The following is a 21,192-nucleotide window of genomic DNA, read 5'->3' on the forward strand; positions in this document are numbered from 1 at the left end:
AGCACATATGAAATACATGCAAGTGAAGGAAATGCAAAATCAGATTGCATTCAAACAGGAGCAAGCTCAGAAATCAGACACAGACAAGGTGTCAAAATGTCCTGACATAACTGGATAAATAGCTTGGTCAAGCCTGGCATCTATTTACATACATCATAAAATTCTGGGCATCTGAGGTACTACTTGTATTTCCAGAATCATAAATAAGCCCAACCTTGTTTTGTGTGGGAACTGACTTCCTATTCTATCTTACCCCAAGAGGAAGCATAACACAGGCCGTGGACTGCATATGACTAAAGGCATTATAAATCTATAGGCAACTACGAACTCTCTGCTACCAGTGGAAAATGAACACAGTGTTAAGCAGACCCTAGTTCAGCCATAATGGACATGTAACTTAGAATATTTCTCTGGATTTAACACCATGCCCTAAATTGTATCCCTGCCTACTTTTCATCACTCTTTGCTGGATTTTGCATATCCATTTCCATTTTGAAATTCACATCTTTTGTATAAAGTTAGAAAAAAAACAATAACTTCAATGTCATCTGGTCTTAAAAAGTTTTGGTTTTAAACCCTTGTGGTTTTAACTTTTCAAATGACCAGCTCTGTCAGTTTTCCTTCACATCCCTCTATCAGCAGGGTGACAATGCTTTGAACACTTCTGAGCCAGCTGCTAAAAACACAGACTGTGTAGCGAGAAAGTCAAACCCACCCTACACCAAGAACTACAAGTAAAGGACATAAATCAGCAATTAAAGAGTTACTAAGTACAAACATCCACCTACTGTTATTACAGTATGTCTGCTCTTCCAATCTTTAGAAAGAACTATGTACTGAATTAATACCCAATAAATAACCTTGCAAAATTTGGTAAAGTAAAATAACCGATTTAAAGTATTTGTGTGTGTGTGTGTGTGTGTGTGTGTGTGTGTGTGTGTGCGTTAGCCCTCAAAATTAGCAAGTTTGACAAAAGGCAATGGCATCTCCCACTTTAACTTCATCTGGAGGCAAAGTGGATAGATAATACTGAATCCACAACAAACATCCCACTGGTTTTGTTCCAGCAGTCTCATAGGACCATAAAATCTAATGACATTAAGCTTCCTGTTACTTAGCACTAGGTGATGAAAAAATCGTTCCTGGAGAGAATCTCTCCCAGTTTTAAGACTAGGCACAAGCTACAGGAAGTGTGCTCCAGGCAGTAAAACCAGGGGAGATGTTTCTTTCTGTCTTTCTCGGTTGTTTTACCCTTTGAACTGTCCTGAACAATTCCTTTCTGCGTGCTGACTACTCGAAAAGTTGTTGCCGTGCCACCCGGCAGAGGCTGTGCCGTACATGTCCGCCAAAACCCGTAAATCAAGCGCAGGGGCAGCACAAAGCTCCGCTCCTCCCTCGCTTCTCCCGCACCTGCTGCTTTCAAGTGGCACTGCGAGTGATGGAGGCAGCCCGCGCCGTACCAGGGGCTCTACAAACACAGAACAAAGGGGCTTCGCCCCCAAAGAGATTGCAACTGAAATCTAAGGCATAAAGGAACAGCTGAATCCACAGAGGCAGGGGAGTCTGGTTTTGTTCTCGCCGCGCTTTCACACAGGCAAGAAGCAGGCAGGGCTGAACTTTTGCAGGAACAAAAAAATGGCCATAATTTTGCACTCTTGTTTTAAAAACTAGTCTGTTTTGTTTCCAGGGCAGACCTTTGTCGCAGTGCTGAAAAGAACTCTAATTCTCCCACCTGTTGTTTTTCCTCATTGCTCACTCGAGCTCTCCCATACATACATCCTGTTTGCACACGGAAACTGCTGGGAACATGGCTGGGGATTTAATTTTGCTTGCGGCTGTCTCTCTTCTTTCCGCCTTCCAGCAATGTAAGAAAGAGCTGTGAGTTGTATGGCTGGGGTTTGGGGAGTTTTCCACTGGTTTTGAAGTACTGGAATTTATTTTGTGATAAATTGGTTGCTCTCTGACTTAGAACTCGTAAGATTTTTTCACAGGAGCATTGTTTACCCTCTCTGTAGTCTGAGAGGCAGTTGGCTCAGTGGGACAGATTACTTTTCCCTCTGGGGAGAAACTAATTTGTTTTGAATTCTCTTTTGTTTGTTGATTTTTTGGAACCATACTATTATCAGAGCTTGTAACTGGCTGTAAAGTTACCTCAAAGCCACATTGTGTCTTGGTTTTGATTCTTATTTAAGCACCTATACCACTGAAAACCTAGTAAGTGAGAGTAAATTTGTGAAATCAAATACAACAGTGCTGGACTGAAAGCACTGCAAAAGAATGTTTCCAGAAATAGGGATATATACCTAATATCTGAAATGAAATAAGAAAGCAAACCTTTACACCAGGCAACAAAAACACGAGCTATTCCATATTATGTTCTCATCACTCCATTTCTTTAAGATCTAAATGGACTTATTTTATGCCCTGCAGATATGCCTCTGAGAATCAAGGAATAGGCTGCCCAGGGAAGTAGTAGAATCACCATTCCTAGAAGTGTTAAAAGGGCATGTGGATGTGGCTCTTGGGGATGTGGCTTTAGTGGTGAACATGGCAGTGCTGTGTTAACAGTTGGACTGGATGATCTTGGAGATCTTTTCCTACCTTAATGATTCTCTTCTATGACTAGAAGTGGGCGAGCCTGAGATGCTGGTTTTGCTGTGTATCAACCTAAAACTGCAGTATGATTTTTAATGTTTGTCATTATTGTCTTTGAAACATGTTGATGCATATAGTTGTGTTTACACCAGGGAAAAGATACGTTTTGAAGACATTTGTGCTCTGAGATTTAAAGCAAGTTAAAAATAATTACCCTGCCTTTTTTCCAAATATCTATAGCACTGCCAACTTACCTAAGCAACCTATTGATGTGGCTTGATTGTTTGTTTGTTCTCAAAGCCTCAGCTACTGAAACAACATCTGTACCCAGCAGGAAGAAAAAGCTTGAGAATCTGACCCTTCCAGTTTAAAAAAACCTCAACACAACAGAAGGCAAATATAAAGCACTGAAAACTTACATTCTCTTCCTCTATCATCAGATCAGCTACAATATACCCTGGGATCTCTTTCTATCTGTATAACCCTATGTCTAACTGGTGGCAATATTTGTCATCAACTTCCAGGAAAGTTCAGCTTGCCTGCCTTTATTTTTAACATAAAAATGTGAAGGATTAAAACCAACCAAACAAAAAACCAGACATCATTTGGAAAAAAATTGCAGCTCGAAAACTCAAGGAGTTTGTACAGATACTGAGAATTTGAAAGGAGTTGGAAAATACCTATGTTCTTCCTTATGATGGATAATCCATATTAGTTAATCTTAGTTAAAATCACAGAAAAGATGATATAACCTGGGGTTTAATTTACATTGGCAGTCTGACATCAAGCCCAAAGAGAAACCTGTGTAAGACTCTGATCAGCTGACCTGATTTAAACTGTCACAGCTTGGTGTACTCTCAGCATGCTTTCTAGCATGGGTAATACAACACAAATTACTTTATGGAAGTTCAAATGAATGTTGTGAAACCAGGGCTGTAAGCATGTGTTATAACCAGTTCATGCAAGGGGAGCAGCCCAGCATGTGACTGTTTGCTGTGAACTACATGTGACATACACAGCACTCAGTGCACTGCTTGCTCTTCTGTCTATTCTGCTGAGCCTCCAGTCCTGAGTTAGGAGGGTGCTACTGGGCAATACCACCTCCCTGAAGCAGTGATGGAAGTCGGGTTTCACATAGCAGCCATCAGAGGTACAAGATTTTGTGTCTCAGAACCACGAGTTAGTCAAGAATCAGGTCAGTCGAAGATTAAGTGGTGCGAGAAATGCCCCAGGGTAGAAAGAAGGAGCAGAAACAACGCAGGAAGTGTTTCCAGTCACGAATCCAGTTTTAAGCAGTTGAGATTTGCTTGAGATATTAGTGTTTTGTAGACTGATGGGAATACAAGGGCATTCGATGAAAGGGCAGAACGAATCTCAGTCATTGATACAGAAAAGAGCAGGGACACAGGAGTCTCACTACTCCTCTGTTTTGAATAATTTCTCTGAACTAGCAACTTTTAAAGTAATTTTTAGTATTTCCAGGGCCTGGCAAGACATTATTAAAAAGTATTTGATTTGTTTTTTTACGGACTGCGAGGCCAGACCATGCAAATTAATATGAACTATCATACACTGTGATACAAGTAGCAGCTCCTCTGCAGGCTTTTTACACATATAAAATGTTTGAGAGTAATATTCCTTGAAAGCCTGCTTTGTCCCATGTTTTCAGAGTAAAACTATTAACTCAGTAACCATAAATGCCACCTGAAGATAAAAGCAAAAAAAAAAGGCTAACAAAAGCAAGTCAAGCATACTTTGTAACTACCTCAGTCATGTAATTTCGCCTGTTAGAATTGAACAACTTGATACAGGGGGAAAAAAAGGCTATGAAAATCTTTACTTACTCCTGCTGCACTGCTTTCAGGAGTCCTCATGACAGCACCTCCAGTGAGAGGGGCAGAAGAGCTCACCATTGCTTTGTTATTTACTCCAGCCCTTGTTAAACCATCATCACAAAATGTAAATTTGGAGTTACATGAAAAGTTTCCATTCACCAGGGGGGAACTAAAAGGCAAGTCCTATGCAGTTAACAAAACCCACAGTAATTATTTCTCTCCTGAGATCTTTTTGCCTCCCTGGTTGGCATCTGTCTAGTTCTGCACACTGGGCTCACCTTTTCTTGTAAGATGACAGACATGACTTTTGTCCTCCTGTTACGCAGTGCCATGGCTTGGCTTTCACTGGTGTCCATTTGAAGCCAAGTCCCCATCAATCACAGCAGAAGCCACTAAATAAGTGCCTTTTATGATGAGTGGCTGTACTAGTACACTAGCACAACCTGCCCCTGCTTGCAGTTAACCAGTCTCCCATGTCCCAGTCTCTGGCCCTCAAGCCTTGTTGACCAAGCAATAGCAAGGGCAAATCACATTACAGCTGAGGCCAGGGTTGTACCACAGCCTTGATGATTTGCTCTGGTTGATTGTACTGAACAAACAAGGATGATTTGCCCCCTACAGTGCCTTAATCTTCTTATTTTCCCCAGTGAGTTTATTTTGTCCAGCATCCACTCAAGGCTTTTTTTTTAAAAAACTGATTTGGATGTCATGGGCTACCTTGGCTTGCCTTAGTTCCTCAGTAGAAAAAACCTAGTCCCAGACTGATTGTATACCTAGAATGGCTCATTGCAGCCAGAAAATAAGGAGCATATTGCTGGTTAAAAATGCCATTGCACAAAACACTACAGCTCACCTACCCCTTTGACAGATAAGCCAGGCAGGATTTCCCAGCGTGTAGCATTTATCATAAAACCAGATCATTTTGAGGGCAACAAAAGTTAAAAAGCAACTTTTCAGTTGTTTTCAGGGAAAACATTTCTCAGAGGTAATTCTTGTTCTTCTGTATGTTTCAATCTCCATGAAGAATGTTCCCTAAACCCTCTCCAGTGCTATTCTTCCCTTCTGAAAGGACTGCAAGGCGGCAAATTAGAAATGAAACATCAGGCATAATCACCAGGCTCTGTGGGGGCAGAGAGGGTCCTGCTGGATGCAAATACAATGAAAGGTCCTGTAAACATGCCTTGTAGAGAGACAGCTGAGCTGCTCTGACTAGTTTCTGGAGAGAAAGGTTGAGAGGTCACTTGAGCATAGCCTGTAATTACTTATATGGGGAGAAGACAGATGGCAAAACGTTTTTTTGGGCTCAGGGCTTTGGCCACAAGGCTAAGACATAAAAGATGCATGGGATAGCACCACTAATGCCTCTAGCTGTATTTTAGTGCCACTGCTCCCAGAAGGGAGGATGGAAGGTATGTTCTAGGCTCTCACCTTAGACAAGCCTTTTCAGTGGACTCAGGTGGGTGCCTGGTTTCTGGATCCAGATAGTTTAGGTACAAGGTAGGCAGTGAGCTTCTCAGGGTGGCTGTGACACAGCCAGGAAAATAACTTGGAGATAATAATAATAATAATAATGATGATAACTCCAGGTACCCAAAGAGTTTTAAAGGCAAACAGGGTGTTACTCAGTAGCTCTGCTGCATTCAGCAAAATGCTCTCCTTTTATCCCTGCAACAGCCTCTGTTCAACTTTAAGGGGGAGACTTCTGCAATGAGGACATAAGTGAAATGAAATATGCATATACATGTGGGATGGGATCCTAGAATAGTGGTCAGAAGTGTAGAGATAGTGTTTGACTACTTTGGGGTTTTTGGTAAGTAAATTATATTTAGTCACTGTACAGTAAGTAATCTCTCTTTTTCATGGCATGGCATCAGTTCTAAAAAATGCTTTTTACAAGACAGGTAAGTACTATCAGCTCGAGTCAGTGGAGGAGAAACAGCATAAGTTCCTCCAACAAGAAGCTCTCAGAGCTCTCCAGCAGATCAAGTGGAGAGCAGGGAACAGGCTACAGCCTCACCAGTTGCAACTCTCTCTGCTCTTTCCAATAGACTGAATTTTTGAGAGTCCAAGACAGATGGAAAAGCATGTGCTCTAACATATGGATAAATAACTTTAAAATGGTAGCTACCAGATTTTTGTTTCCAAAGACTGTAAGACTGCCCTGTCCTTCAGAGCCTCATAGCTGTTAGTGTCACTGAAACAAAATGACCATATGTCATTCAGACTAGTGGAGAAGTGAATTCCATCAGTGCAGTTTGGTTTGAGATGCTGCTAAGGCAAGACCCTGCTGCTGAAGTGTGACTAGACTGCTCCTGGGCTGTGTAGTTCTAGGATTCAGGTGAGGTGGAAGGATATTTAAGTCATAGCAAATGCAAATGCAAAAAGAAAACGAATGTATTTCTGAAATAACAATTTTCCCCCTTCTCATGAATGTCACTCCAAGATCGAAATTTTTGTAAGGAAAAACTGGTTTATCTAATATTGGTCTCTTTGTGCCTAATGAAATGGAGAAAGCAGAAGAACAATAATCTCCATTTAAAAAAATTAAGTTAAAAATTTTGAAGTGTTAGAAGTGGAACTGGAGTGAGGAACTGTGTCATTTGTGAGCTCTTATTTTGGTTTGCAGGTTATTTTGCTTGGCTGGTGGGGAAATCAAGAATGAAGCACAAGGTCATGCCCCCAGCTGTCACTGGAGCTCCAGAATTTGACAGAATGTTTCGTGCACAGTAAGTCTAGAGATCATTAAGATGGTGGCAGTGAATAACAATTCAGTCCAGAAGAGAAGCAAAAACTTTATCTTAAAAAGTCACCTTTTCTTTTCATCTTTTGCTCAAAAGAACCCAACAACAACAACAACGAAAACCAAACAACAAAAAAAAGAAAATGAACAAATGGCTTTTCAAATGGTTCAGATGTTATTTTAATAATAATGGGGTAAGTTCAGCTCATCTCACAGTCACTGTTCAAATTCTGATCAAACTAGGCAATCAGATTACCCAAACTTAAGTAGGATCTGAGAGCTAACACTGTAACTTGGTCAGATGTTCTGGATCTAGCAAGCTGTGCTTGTCAGTTCTTGGGTTGTGGCTATCACCAAACATGTGAAAGAAGAGCAAAGAAAAACTCTGTCTTCACAGTGGATAATGGTGGAATAGCCAGTCTAAGAAGACTATTTTCCTAAAGGGCTTCAGTTTGTGATTAACTAATGACGCTGTGCAAAATTGTTTATATTTATTTCAAACAACCCTCTCTGCTGTAACTGTAGTTGTAGTGGATAACAATAATGGGACATACAATACATTAGACAAGTTATTAGTCAACATGGTATGTTAGATAAAGAAGCTTGCCTAATTCCTTAAAAAGAAATTCATTTGAACAACCAAGAAAAGATATCCCAAGAAAACATTAGTGGTGATGATGTTCACAAATAAAGGTCCTCGCCATAAGAAGATCTGTCATGTGCTGTCTGTGTCTGATAGCACTTCATAAAGGCAGCTGGCCTCAGAAGAGCAATTCAAGCTGCCTGTGCACAGCTCTGTGCTTCCTCTGGCAGTCCTGGTAATTCTGACCCACAAAACTTGCATACCGAGTATGGAGACAAGTAACTAACATCACCCCCGCCTTTCTCTGCTGCACAAGCACTTGATTTAGGGTTATTTGTCCTATTTATTTCCACATAGTTGGGATCCAGATCCTTGCTTAAGTCTAAATACCAGGAAAATATTTTAAATAGTTTGTGCTGTAGATCACAAAGGAGAGAATTTTAAGAGCATCTAATGCTACCTTGACTGTGCTTCCACTGGACTCGATAGCATTAACTTTAGTGGCAACAAAACTAAGCCAAAGCTGATCCTCCTGGAAAATCCCACCCATAGTCCTTTTCCTTTCCAAACTGATGTTCTTTCAAATTTATTCTGCAGACAAAACTGTGTGGAGTTTTACCCAGTATTTCTGGTTGGCCTCTGGACTGCAGGATGGTTTTTTAATCAAGGTAAACACTTTCTGCTTTTATTTTGAACTGAGAAGTTTTGCGTAACTTTTTAAAACACTTTAGTTCCATCAGGCATTTTCCCCCCCTGCTTTTAATTTCATTACCTTAGCACAGCCTTCTTAGAAGAATGCTCAGTGGCACTGAAATCCCCACTTAGTCACAACATTTCGTATAGCCATACCAGCTTCCACTTCTCTCTGCAAACCAAGGAGCCAGTACAACACATTTACCAGGCATTCAGCGGATTTTCAGGGTGCATTATTCAGAAAAGTGGCTTCAAGATGCTCCCCATTAACAGTTACTTGCACATTATGGGGCAATTCTCACAGAACATCAGGCGTAGTTGCTGTCCCTCGGGGAGGAGGCAGCCTGAAAAGACTCAGGTCAGAGCACTCATGCCTGTCTGATGGAGACAGAGCTCAAGCCAACAAAGCTTTTTGCTTTTACATCCCCAGTGAGAGACACCACCACTGGGTTGTGACTCAATTGCTTGCTGTGGGACAGAGCCCTGAGTGCTGAAGCTCAGTCACAGCAGCAGCATCTTCAGGTGTGCAGTGGGGACTCTTGAAAACCTATTGTGTTTTCTCAGGCACCCAGCAGGGGGGCATTTTTTGCCATATGTTCTGAACTCAGACACTACAGAGCTTTCATACTCCTCACTCTGTTGGACTTTGCAAGGTCAGCCCATGGTATCTCCTAACAGTGATGGGGTGGTCTCTCATAGAACTAGAACTTGTGACAGAGCCTAACTTTTACATTTGGCTTTATTAACCCTTATCCAACTAATGTTTTAGAAGCATGTGGGCTTCTCCATTTTCTATATTTCTTCCCAAACAGTCATTTTAGTTTGGAGCTCCCTTACAGACAGAAGTCCCACCTCCATAGTAAATCCACTGTAAATCCAAAGAAGCACCACTTAAGCCAACAAATTGGATATGAAATAATAGATGTATTCATAGACAGACACTTGAATCAAGGAAAAATCACAGTTGCTAATGAGCAACACAAGTACTGTCACATGTAAGAAATGAAGGATGACTATAAACTCCTCTTTAAGTAAATTTTTAGTTATCTCCCACAGGTATGTTTACATGAGTTAGTCCAGAACACAGCGAAAGCTGTCCTCTCTAATACCCACACACACAGTTTGAAAACACAAAATTAACAGGCACTGCCTAGTGCTGGATAATACAACCTGCACTGGACCTCCATAACCTGCTCCATCTCTCAAATGGAGGTGACTTTATACTATTCCCTCAGGGAGGTCAGAAGCTAACTTCACTACATGTCCTTGGATAAAAGATGCTATATAAATGCAAAGCAGCTTATTACCAACATAAATAAGATTCTCTTTCCAAAACAAATGCTCCCCTTTAGCATGGACTGCCATAACAATATGAAATGACAGCAGCAGGCCAAGCCACAGTGCTCCAAACCACTATCCTGTCTCTGGGATAACCACCAAACCAGGAAGGATACAGATTCCTGTCAGTTCCTGAGTTCTCCTTTTCAGGGAATTCTTTTAGATTTTTTTGGACAGTCCTATATCCACCTTATCTATAAACCCATACCAAGAGCCTCCTGCAGTGAGTGTTTAAGAATATATATATATCTATATCTTTTCAATGATTCTTTTCCAAGGTAACTTCCCAGCGTATGGATAGCTATGAAAATGCCCAGAGCTATATAACTAGAAAACATATCTAAAGTGGTGAACTGCCATCCTCAATTTTAGTTTTCTGTTTTTCCCACCCTATTAATCTTTCCTTTCCCAGAATTAGCTTCCTTTCTGGGTGTGTTGTACGTGTTTGCCCGCTACAAGTACTTCCACGGTTATGTCCGGTCTGTGAAAGGAAGGTAAGGAGTTACCAGCTGAATGCAGGCTACCAGCTCCAGGCAGTGGTCTGAAGCTGGGCTGAGAGCCAAGGACTGGCAGTGAAAAGTGATTATGATTGAATGCAACATGTGTAAAGTGTCAGCAATAGGTCTGAAGGAGAAACCTTTGGGGAAGAGGGATGGGTGTTGCAGCAGAAGCCTAGGTTAAGATGAGCACGTGCTACAGGTCAGGAGAAAGAAAAGGTTTGATGCTCACCTTGTGGGCACCTGCTCTGGACTGGGCATAACTGACAACCAGACTCGGAGAGGTCTGAAAGCAGAAGCACAGTTTTTGCATCTCCTCAGGGTGGGAGGCTGCTCATGCAAGGCTTGCACCATGTCTGCCTGTCTGCTATTTGCATTTTTCCTCAGTTTGTCACAGTAAGACCTTGTCTCTAGCCACACAAGTTGCTCTAAAGGAAGCAAACAAACTGGCCTTGTAGGCTGATGAACTTTCACCAAACAGATAAGAGAACATGGCTTCAGATAAGAGTGTGTTAATAAATGTTTTGTGCACAGTGCCTCCTGATATGAACTCTGCTTCAACAAACACGCACACTAGCAAACCACCCTCCACTATAAACACTGAAACACATGGTTTATTTCTTGTTTCACTGAAGCCACTGCACCACCTTCTATGTCCTGACCTCAGGCTCTCTTCCACCACCCATTATCAGTCATAAGAAGAAAATAGCAAGATTTATGCTTGTCAAAAAATTAAAAGACTTGCAATGTCTTCTAGAGGAAGATAGCAAACAATCAGATTATTTAGCAGTGAATAATCCTCCAGCAGTAAAAGGCTGTCCTACAGAGTTATTTTCCATGGTTTGTGTACTGAAGTTACCATTCTCCTTCACTACAGCTCCACTGACCCTTTACCCACTTTTGAAGAGCTGTTGCTTGAGAGAAGGGGGAGGCTATGTTTTCCAGAGCAAATATATGAAGATAGTTTTATGTCTCCCAGTAAGAGATGCAGTCATTTGAATGGTGCAATGAACACCAGCCAGAAGAGTTGCAACTGCTAAGGAAGTTTGGGGAGCAGACATGTAAATAAATGAAGAAGGAGAGCATAATGGATTTTTTTTAATCAACAAAAAAGTACTTTGTTCGAGAGATCTTTCCTATGTATTACTTCAGTACTCTTAAAACAATAGATTCTGCCTCTCAAGGAAGCCATAAATCAGTGGCTGGCTTCACCGTTAGACAGACCTTCACATGTTGGTGAGACTGGTTTCTTTGCATCAAACAGAGGGTGCTGGGAGCCAGCCTGGCAGCCCTGGGAAATGGCTTTGCTACCAAGGCCTGCCTGGTGCTAACCTCCAGCAGGAGCCTCAATTAGCAACAGGTCAGCACAAGGCAGGTATGCAGAACCTGGCCCCAAAACATACAACAAGCCTCCAGCAGCCTTAGTAGCAAGAAACTAATTTGTCTTCACCCTGAATCTCAATCCTAATCACTGAATACAGGCCTGCTAGTTATAAAGACAAACCTGGACTGCACGCTCAAAGAAGTGGTTACAACTAGGGCTAAGCAAAAGACTTCCTCCATGCTCTCTTGAAACTGAAAAAATCCCATACTTCATCATTTTCAAATCTGAATCTAGATATGGCATGCCCAGAAAGCCTACTTATATCAAGTCTCTAGGCACCAGTGGGATACTCAGGCTCTTCCTTTCTGGTCCAAAAATCCATCTCCAAGTCAAAGTGATAACCAATTGCAGACTTGTCAGCTCAGCAGGGAGTATCTGCCCAATAGAAGTGGGTATCTGCCCAACAGCAAAAGTCACGTGTGTCATGTGAAAAGTCGTGGTTTATTCCTAAAACACCCCAAGCTAGTGTTGTAGCAGTGATCCTTTCTGATTCCACACACCTCTTCCTAAGTCTTGTGGACAGTTTCACTGTAACATACCATGTACAGCTTATAACAGTGTTTTTCTGCTTTCCACTTCTAGGTTAACAGGCTTTTATTTGAATTTGATAGTTCTAATTTGCTTGATAGCCCTGGGTGCAGCTGGGATTGTTAGCAGCTTTCTGGATGAATACCTGGACTTCAGCATTATGAAGAAAGTCCGTAAATTGCTCTGAAGACTGACTGTCTTTTTAAGAAATAAATAAATAAATAACACGGATGCCTTCCCTGGACACCAAAAAGATGATAAGCTGCATGTGAATAAAGCATCAGAGCTCTTTACTAACAGCCTGTTGCAATGTAAAATGCATGTTTTTCCTGAGCTGTTTACCCTTTCTCCTTTCCCTACACTCTTGAAAAAGTCAGTAAGACAGAATGTCATGTCACATCTACATTTGCAATTAAATGTTCTCTTTCCCTGGTATGGTATTGCAATCTCTAAACAAATTACATAAACCTAAACCCATTAATTCCCTAAGTAATTTAGTTGCAACTGGCACTACAAGCATCTTACCCAATGTCCTTCAGCTTTGCCAGAGCCTCTGTAGTCTCCCTCCACTCCTCTTCATTTCCCCCAGCAGTGTCAAATGTTGCTGGGAGGTCCCTGTTTCCCAAGTAAATCCAATCCCACTGCTGTATAAGCATATATGGGAACACTGCTTTCTCAGGAAAACACTTAAAGCTGCTCTTGGCCCTGTGTTTCTGAGAAGGACTTTTGATTTTATACACATGTTTACAGTTCAACACACGCTCAAACACTCTTCTTGTAGAAGTGAGGCCCTCTCAGTCCTCACAGAAAGCCTCCTGAAAAAGGCAGGCTGTAGCCATGTCACACTTCTGAAGGGGAGAGCCAGGCCAGACAAATAGAAGGCACAGAAGCTTTCTAATGGTGTACTGAGGTTGATAACCTAACCACAAAATAATTGAGAGGTGGATTAGGTCCACAGTAACCTTTCATATGAAAAAGGTGGACACATATGGACACATCAGAGGGGGGGTTTGGAATGAGGTGGTCTTTAAGGTCCCTTCCAGCCCAAACCATTCTGTGATTCTACGAAGTTATCTCATGATAAAAAGGCACAGCTTAATGCCTGCAGGTAGCAAAGGGTAAAATGGCATTTAAAACATTAAAATTAAACAAGTACAAAGGTGCGAGGCTTGGGTCCAACAATGGCTGCCAAGGGAAAAGGGACAGATGGTGATGGTGATCATGACGGTGAACAGGCTGGAGCTGACACAGCTACAGAAAGGGCAGCTCTCCATCACTTAACTCCAGGGAGAAAGTACAACAGGGCCAGATTTAACTACCACATAAATCACCAGGAATTCTTCTGTTAACTTTTCTTTTATGGGCTGAAATATGGAAAATCCACCTACCCACCTGCTGGTGATGCCTTCAGTCAGTCACAGGCTGCAAGAAGAGCTGCCTCCCGAACCAAAACAAAGACAAAGGTCCAAACCATGTAACAGACTTGAAATACAGATTAGAGGAGACCAGAAGTCATTAACTGTGTTTAAATAGGTCTTTCTTTGCCTCTGAAATTATACCATTTCAAGCTTACCTGTTGTAGTTCTTTGGTGTGTTTGTAGATAGCTTCCTTCTCCTCCCCTCCACTTTCACAGAAAGAGAGAAACTGCTTTCACACACAGGGACAATTTCATATGTCAAAAAAGACAGGTGTGAGGCTGCAAAGTGTTATCTGGAAACACAGAGCCAGAGTGCAAGGGGATAAACATGAACCTAACATTTTAGGAGCTCCACCAGCTAATGAGAGGGCAGAAGTAGGCCTGGAGTTGAGGATGCTACCTGTTTTCTGAGTCACAGCTTTGTCCCCAGTAAGCCAGGGCAGAATGTCCATGATGGAAAAGTGTTAAAGACTGACTCATCTATAATTAAAATCAAAACACACCTCTAACAGATGGATGCTGGCAATATCAGTCTTTGGTATGACTGTAGTGAGAAGAAGCACACCACTTCCTGCCTGCTGGTGGAGGAGTCAGTACCAGGGTGCACATTCAGAACGCACTGTGAGTTGATGCAAATGTTCCTGTTGTAAATGTTCACTTGTTGGTCACTAACAGAAATGATGATGGTCCCCACTGCAGCCTCAAAGCCAGTCAGCATCCAGTGGCCTCTTGCTGAAAGCATCTCTTCTAAGCAAGCACATGCTTGAGGGGTACACTCCAGCAAGCTGCTCTCCTTCTTTGGCCAGTCTCCTTCTTTGTTCTTCCTTATCCATATATAGAATGATAAATGTCTTGGACTGGCATTAAGGAGAGAAGGGGAACCTCACCTTTAAGGCTGTATGTGGAGACAAGCCACACTGGCATCCTGAAGGTCCGATGTCTGAACCCTCATGACTCCCCCATAGGCTGGAAACATGTACAAAGTGGTGTCAAGCCTTGAAGTCTACATGGCATGCTTACCTTGAACATACACATTCAACAAGTCCACATCTATGTTCCAAAAGGCTTCTGACAACACCATTCTCATCCTGTCATAGCAGTAGGTGACAGGGAACTACTCTGTCTTCATGCTTCCCCAGTTTCCCTACCTCTTTTCTCCAACTTCTGCATCCAACCCCACATCTCCCTTCTTCTACCCCATCTCACCTCCTCACATTTCAGCCACAGGAATCCCAAATCCTAGGGTCTCCATCTTGTCTCCTCCCCTGAAAGCACTTCCCTACTCCCCACTTTTGCTCCTTACACACAAAACCCACAAAAGTTTGGAGCTGCCACATTTAACGGGTCCAATTACAGACCAACTGTCCCACAGCATCTGCCTGAGCACAGGCCTCACCTCAGAGCACAGGAAGTTTTGGTAGCTCACCTTACTTGAGAAAGGGGCACCATGGCCCCAAAGCACAGCAGAAGTGGTGAAGCACTCCCTGGCCAGCAGCTCATTACAGCAGTCTGTGGCTCAGCTGCCACAGGAATAGGGACAGCTGTTGGGGGCTGCCTGGGATTCAGGGATTCACACATGCCTGCCTGCATCCAGCTTCCCTCCCCTCCTTGGAAGATCGCTCATCGAGGCGCAGAAGTGGGGCAAGAGATGATCCATATACACCAGGTATATGAGTCAGATAACCATCTTTTATTTGGGTTTCTTTTTTTGTTTGTTTGGTGGTTTTTTTTGTTTTGTTTGTTTTTCTTTAAAAGTGGTGTTAACATCAGGTCTTTCTCTACATTTTCAGAGCTCTGTACAGGTCTTAAAAGGAAATAAGCAATGCTTAATGTACAAAGTAAAACCAGAAAGCTAGAAAAATCTGAATAAAATGGAGCAAGTTGCTGTCAGGGATACAGTACAAATTAGTAATTAGACGTCATCTGAAGTGCAATACCACTGCAGTAAGGATGAGTTAAGGAATGAAATAAAAATACTCTATTTTAAACAAACAGTATATATATATATATTTATATGTATATATTTTACAGATAGTAGACCCAGTGATATCTGTAGAATTGTAAAAACATATTTACAAATAACTTTTTTTTCTTTAACATTACATATACATCAGCACCATAGGAAGAAAGAAGAAAAAAAACAACCCCAAATCGAATAAAATCTACTTTCTAGCACTTGATCCCAGTATGGAGTAATTGGAGGAAGCTTTACAAAGACAACAGAAACTTGTCTTCATCACCATTTATTCACCAAAGTCTGACTCTCTCTGATGCGCAGGGACTTGCATTTTGCTGCCACATGGTGGTTGTGTGTTTCTAAATCCTCCTTTCTCAGCTCTGGCACCCAAGGAAGGGATGCTGTGCCACCCCCAGCACTGTCCCCCATCCAGCAGGCTGGGGATGGCTCCCCACCCTGTCACAACTCCATCACACAGCGCTGGACAGATGTGTGCCTGACACACACAGAGACACAGCACCCTGGTTACTGTTTCTCTCAGTGTTTGCCTCTCCCTTCCATTCTCACCAAGAGGTGTTTACACTCAAGACTAACCAAAAAACTTTGGCTGGTGCTCCCTTACACTGACTTAGGGCCCAACCTGGCTCCTTGTTGAAGCAGAGACAGGCAAACCTTGACGGTCTTCAACAGGAACTGGAATTGGTCCTTGTGTTTTAAAAAGGGGTAAGCTAAAAGAGATGCATCTAAAGCTGTTTTAAAAAAATTTATCAGCCGGGGCAAGCTGGATTGACAGCTCACCTTGAGCACATTAAAAATGCAGCTTGTCCTGCTGATATCATAGCATTTAAAACAGGTAATTCCTTTCCTCTAGGAAAGCCCTGCAAGGTGATACTGTGCAAAAGGGAACCCAATGGGGCACTGAGATGGTTCCAGGCCCATTTGCTCCCACTCTTTAATGTGATGCATATCTGTGCTCTACAGGGAAAGGCAGGATGTGAAACTGCAAAGTGCCAAGGCCCTCAGCCTCCGTGGATTTCAGCGGCTCAGCACTTCACACCGCTGGGCCCAAGGAGAGCAGCACACAAGGAGGTAATTGGTAGTTGTACACTTTTGCTGCAGAGCACAGCTGATGGCTAACAGAGGCCAGCACTATGTCAGGGGGTGCCAAAAGTTCTGGACTCTGAATCATGTTAACATTTTTTATGCACTGCTATATAACCTGATAAGCAGTTCTCAGCTGAAAACACTAAAAAGATTCGAGGTTTGGGAGAACACCTTTCCTCAGCCACTGACTGCAGCTTGGGAACTGCTGCTTTACACACATTCAGAATGGCTGGTGACTTGATATTGTGCGAGATATATCACAACTTCATTACATTGTTGGTCAGCACTGGTCCACACAGTGGAGATAGTGATACATTGCTATCACGTAAAACCTTAGTTGGGCAGAGCCCATGTTTGTAATATCAATTATTTTACCCATTCTTTACAGTAGTCCTTCACTGGCTCCTGTTCTTCAAAGCTGCTTTGAATTTTATTCCAGCAAACCAGAGAGATTAGACCAAACATCAATTTAAAACTGAACACAGCCCATCGAGAGACCAGACACCCCGGGGTAATACTACCTGCTAAACTTGCACTTTTCAAGTGAGGAAGAGAAACTCCTTCTGTGTGCTAGACCCTCACTGTATGTTTTCTCATGCCTGTTTTCTCATCCCCTGCCTTCTCCTTTGTGGCTCACCTGAAAAAAATTGCAGCCAGCTCACCTTGCTTTACATTTAAGGAGAAGAGGGGAGGGAAAAGAACTGAGAACATACTGTGAAGGAAGGAGAGGGAGGGACCTGCTCACAACCTATGCTGATGTCTCTTGGTACCCCTCAGCCCTTTAACACCCCCAGGCAGCAGGTACATGCCAAAGTGCTCTGTCAGGGAAGCACTATTGCAAGTCCCAAGGGGACTAAGCAGCTCATTAAGTTAACCCACCCACCTAAGCTGTCTCCAGCAGCAGTCCCATAATCAAACTGTCCTCACAACACTGACAAATTTAATGTTCTCCTGCACTTGTACTGAAGTTTTATCTCTCTGCAGTGAAAATGGTGATCTCCCTGTGGTTTGTTTAGGTTTATCACATGAGTGCTGCACGTTCCCTTATGACAGCCCAGACCCCATGGCTCACCGAGACCTGCCTACCCCCGGGGTTAAGCCCATTTCTGACCAGGGCTTGTGCAATTGCCCATGGACATCTGTGGGCTTTGCTCCAGGCTTTTCATCTGCTCCCCTGAAAGCTGCAGCATTCACAGTTATATGAGGTGGGAGACATTGGGAGTACCCCATACCACTATGCAATGAAACCTCATTTGAAGAGGGGAAAGAACAAATTTTCCCAACCAGAGGCATCAGCTGGCCTTTCCAGTTTCCCCACTCTGCCTCATACCGACACAGAGTGGGCACTGCCATACAGCAAAGGTTGCCTGGTAGAATGCCTTGAGATGCCAATGTTGTCATCGTCCCCTGAATCTTCCAAGGTTGGCTACAGATCAGCTCAGTTTGCATGATTAAAAACAACAGAAAACAAAACAACCTCAAACCAAAACAATTCAAACAAAAAACCAAAACCAACCATCCAGGGATGGGGAGAACATCCAACTCTCTCTTTTTCAAATGTAACAACCAAAGCTCCAGACTGTACAAGCCCATTCACTGGGGGTTTCCAAACAACTCATCAAGTTCTTGTATCCACTCATCCCCTGGTCCGCTCTTAATGATGGAGTCCACGAGGTCTGCGCCCTCTGCTAAACTGGAGAATGACCCCCCTGCTCCTTCATTGCTGTAGTTGTAAGGTATGTCCTGAGTGGGATTCCTCTCGTATGCTTGGCCTTGGCTGCTCTGAGCGAAGTTACCACCCGGCATTTGCTGCGTCGGGGGCTGGCTGAAGCCTGACATGGTGGGGACCCCTTGGCTGATTGCTGACATCACCATGGGCCTGGCCTGGCTGGCTGCCTGTTGCCCAGGTAGTGGTTGCAGCAACTGTCTTCCCAGAGCCGGGTTCAGGGCTCTTACTGTTCCACTTGTGTCCACAACTGTCTGATTAAGCCCCTGCGGGAAATGCTGCTTGGACAGCCGTGGCTGCCCAGACTGCATCGCGTACGTGGTGCCGTTATTGAAGGGCCCCATTTCACCGCTAGTCCTTCCAGGGATGCCTTGCAAGCCTCGCTGTTGCCAGTTTTGTGTTCCTTGAGGGACAGTCCCCATCAGGTTCTGAAGTCGTGGTGCTTGTGGCCTTGGTAAGACCTGGCCCACAGGTCCTTTCATCTGCTGCTGATGCTGGGGAAGAGCGGAGTTTACCAGCATGTTCTGACCAAAACTGCCAACCATTCCCACCGCTTGTCCGGAGGCAGGCTGCCTCGTCCCCTGGCCTGCATTATGTGCCATGTTTATGCTGCTTTGGTTTGGGTGCTGCAACATTTGGCTCATCCCTGTGCTCATACTGTACATTCCCGGCTGGCTGGAGGAGGCGTTGCTGTAAGGAGCCATGCCCACATCCGACTGGCCCGCAGTCGTGGGCAGCGTGCTCGGGTTCTGGGAGGGACCCATTGCCATCATGCTCGCGTTCTGGGCCATCATTCGGGATGTCCTCATGTTCTGGAGTGCTGCTTGGTTTCTCACAGCTGCTATATCCTGGGGTGAACCTACGCCAAAAAGGGAGGAAGGTAAGAAAAAAGCCACAACCCTGTAAACCTTAATTAACACAAGAGAGAATCTGTAGGAGCCTTTTGCAACGCAGTAGGATTTCAGATTGCTGTGCTTTCCAAGTGAATAAAACAACCTTTCATGTGAAAGTTAGCAGAGAGCCAGAAGGTTACCCATCCTTGGGAGATGTGCTTTTGCTGCCTAATGTTTACTGCCTTCCAGAGGCTACATGTTCCCCACCTCACCTTGGCTGAACCTCTGTCCTGACCTGCCAAATTCCCTCTCCTGGAAGGTGAAAGCCAACACAGCTCCAGTGTTGTTCCTAAACAGGAATCGCCCGATCATGTTGTGTATTCAATTGGTGAAGTGGGACACTGCTCAGCAGAGAATTCCATCCCAACCTAATTTCCCTTCAGGCCTAACATGAGGATGGCAAGGTTAAAAGGCCAATGATTTACTCACTAAGTAATTCTCAATTAGGACAATTTTGGGATGTGTACCCAAAGGGATTCATGACTTCAGATTCTTGAAGAATCAAGGCAACGCAACTGGATGTTTAATACATGATTACAGGTAATAACCTAATCAAGTATCTAAGCTTGATGGTCACAGGAGCCACAGGGCTAAAATGGGCTTTTCTCTTACTTTGTTAGGACCAGGGATTAAATTTTTGAAAAGTGACTTGGGAGTCAAAGTCCCTTGTAAAGAGTAAATGTGAGCCTTTCTTTTTTGTGTGTACTTTTTCTCCCCAGGATCCAATACAATGTGCACCCTGCTCTGTGAAAGAAAAAAAAAACCTCTAAGACTTTAAAGTTGCATATGCCCTATGATTCAGTAGCACTTATCCTCTTCAGCTACACCCAGTTCAGCTTCTAGGAAGCAAATGGGAAAGACTTCATGGTTTTCTTCAGTGGCAGCAAAGCAACTGAACTTCAGTTTACCATTTAAAGCTCTCTTTTAAATATCTCCATTGTCTCTCAAAAGTAAGCCTTGAAAATGGAAATGTCAGGCTCAGAAGGCCAATCAATTTTTTAATAGCTCAGGAGGCATAAATGAATGGATTTTCTATAGCATTGCTACTGATTAAGTCTATGGAAAGAAGAAAAATTGGGGTTTTGTGGACATTTAAAGCAGAGAGAGTGTATTAGTGAATCAATACTATAAGCACATTTTACTTCACCTTAGGCCAGTGATGGGAAACCAGAAAATCCTAACCTTGTTAAATTCCACACCGTGGCAGATAACTGAACCATGTTTGCATCTCCCTTTCAAGGGTAGGGGGGAGCTATTGATTTCTGGGAAGCCAATAGGCTTCTGTATTTACTATCTTTATTTAAAAACAATTACCTGGAGCTCGGATTATGCCATGTAGGTTTGAGTCACTACCATCTGAACTAAATACAATACTCTGCAAGTGAAGCTCAGAGTGCATGAGGCACACAATTGCTCCTGGCTCAAATGTTATTGAATGCAAGGCATAAACATAAAATGGTTGCTTTAAAAGTTCAAAACCGTACAACAGAATGTGAATGTTCTTAAATCAGCCCCTATTTGTTGTCCCTCAGTGGCAGACAACATATCTGAACATCCATGGAGAGTGGAGAATACTGGTCCCTGTTATTTATGTTGAGAAATGGGTCTGGATAAAGGAAGTGCCATTTCTATAGTTTAGCACATAATGCAGAGGATACATCTCCCTTTTACTGCAGCATGATAAGCTTCTGAAGGATGCTTTTAGCTCCAGCATATAGATAAATGAAACATTTTGTAGCATGAAGAGAGACCATCTGGATCACACTTGAACAGGGCACATGTAGCAGCAGCTTTTACTTTAGCCTTGCTATCAAACCACTTTCTTAATGATTGGCACCGGGGTCCCCTTGATTTTTCTTAATTTAGATCATCTCCTTTGATGATTAGAAACAGTCTCTTTT

At 43.1% G+C, this 21,192-nt stretch overlaps 2 protein-coding genes across 2 annotated transcripts in view; one reads left to right on the forward strand and one right to left on the reverse strand.

The window, feature by feature from the left end:
* Nucleotides 1-1,403: 1,403 nt before the first annotated feature.
* On the forward strand, nt 1,404-12,637 carry MGST2 (microsomal glutathione S-transferase 2). The gene is made up of 5 exons (XM_032685935.1): nt 1,404-1,865; nt 7,057-7,156; nt 8,351-8,421; nt 10,197-10,278; nt 12,248-12,637. Exons 1-5 carry the CDS (start codon nt 1,808-1,810, stop codon nt 12,378-12,380), a joined length of 444 nt encoding a protein of 147 aa, XP_032541826.1. The 5' UTR covers nt 1,404-1,807; the 3' UTR covers nt 12,381-12,637.
* MAML3 (mastermind like transcriptional coactivator 3) overlaps nt 1,948-21,192 on the reverse strand; it is a 253,915-nt gene continuing 234,670 nt past the window's right edge. The window contains exons 5-6 of the mRNA XM_032685898.1: nt 16,652-19,257; nt 1,948-1,958 (exon numbers count right to left, since the gene is read on the reverse strand). Coding sequence (XP_032541789.1) covers nt 18,266-19,257 — 992 coding nt within the window. The 3' untranslated portion in view covers nt 1,948-1,958; nt 16,652-18,265. The remainder of the gene's footprint in view (nt 1,959-16,651; nt 19,258-21,192) is intronic.

The sequence above is a fragment of the Chiroxiphia lanceolata genome, chromosome 4, assembly GCF_009829145.1.
Source record: "Chiroxiphia lanceolata isolate bChiLan1 chromosome 4, bChiLan1.pri, whole genome shotgun sequence".
Taxonomy (NCBI): Eukaryota; Metazoa; Chordata; class Aves; order Passeriformes; family Pipridae; genus Chiroxiphia; species Chiroxiphia lanceolata.

Bases quoted from the DNA above. Each gene is read 5' to 3' on its own strand.
- MGST2 (XM_032685935.1), top strand. From the start codon at position 1,808: ATGGCTGGGGATTTAATTTTGCTTGCGGCTGTCTCTCTTCTTTCCGCC. The intron at 7,157-8,350 runs GTAAGTCTAGAG...TTTATTCTGCAG, and splicing joins GACAGAATGTTTCGTGCACA to ACAAAACTGTGTGGAGTTTT. The intron at 10,279-12,247 runs GTAAGGAGTTAC...TTCCACTTCTAG, and splicing joins GTCCGGTCTGTGAAAGGAAG to GTTAACAGGCTTTTATTTGA.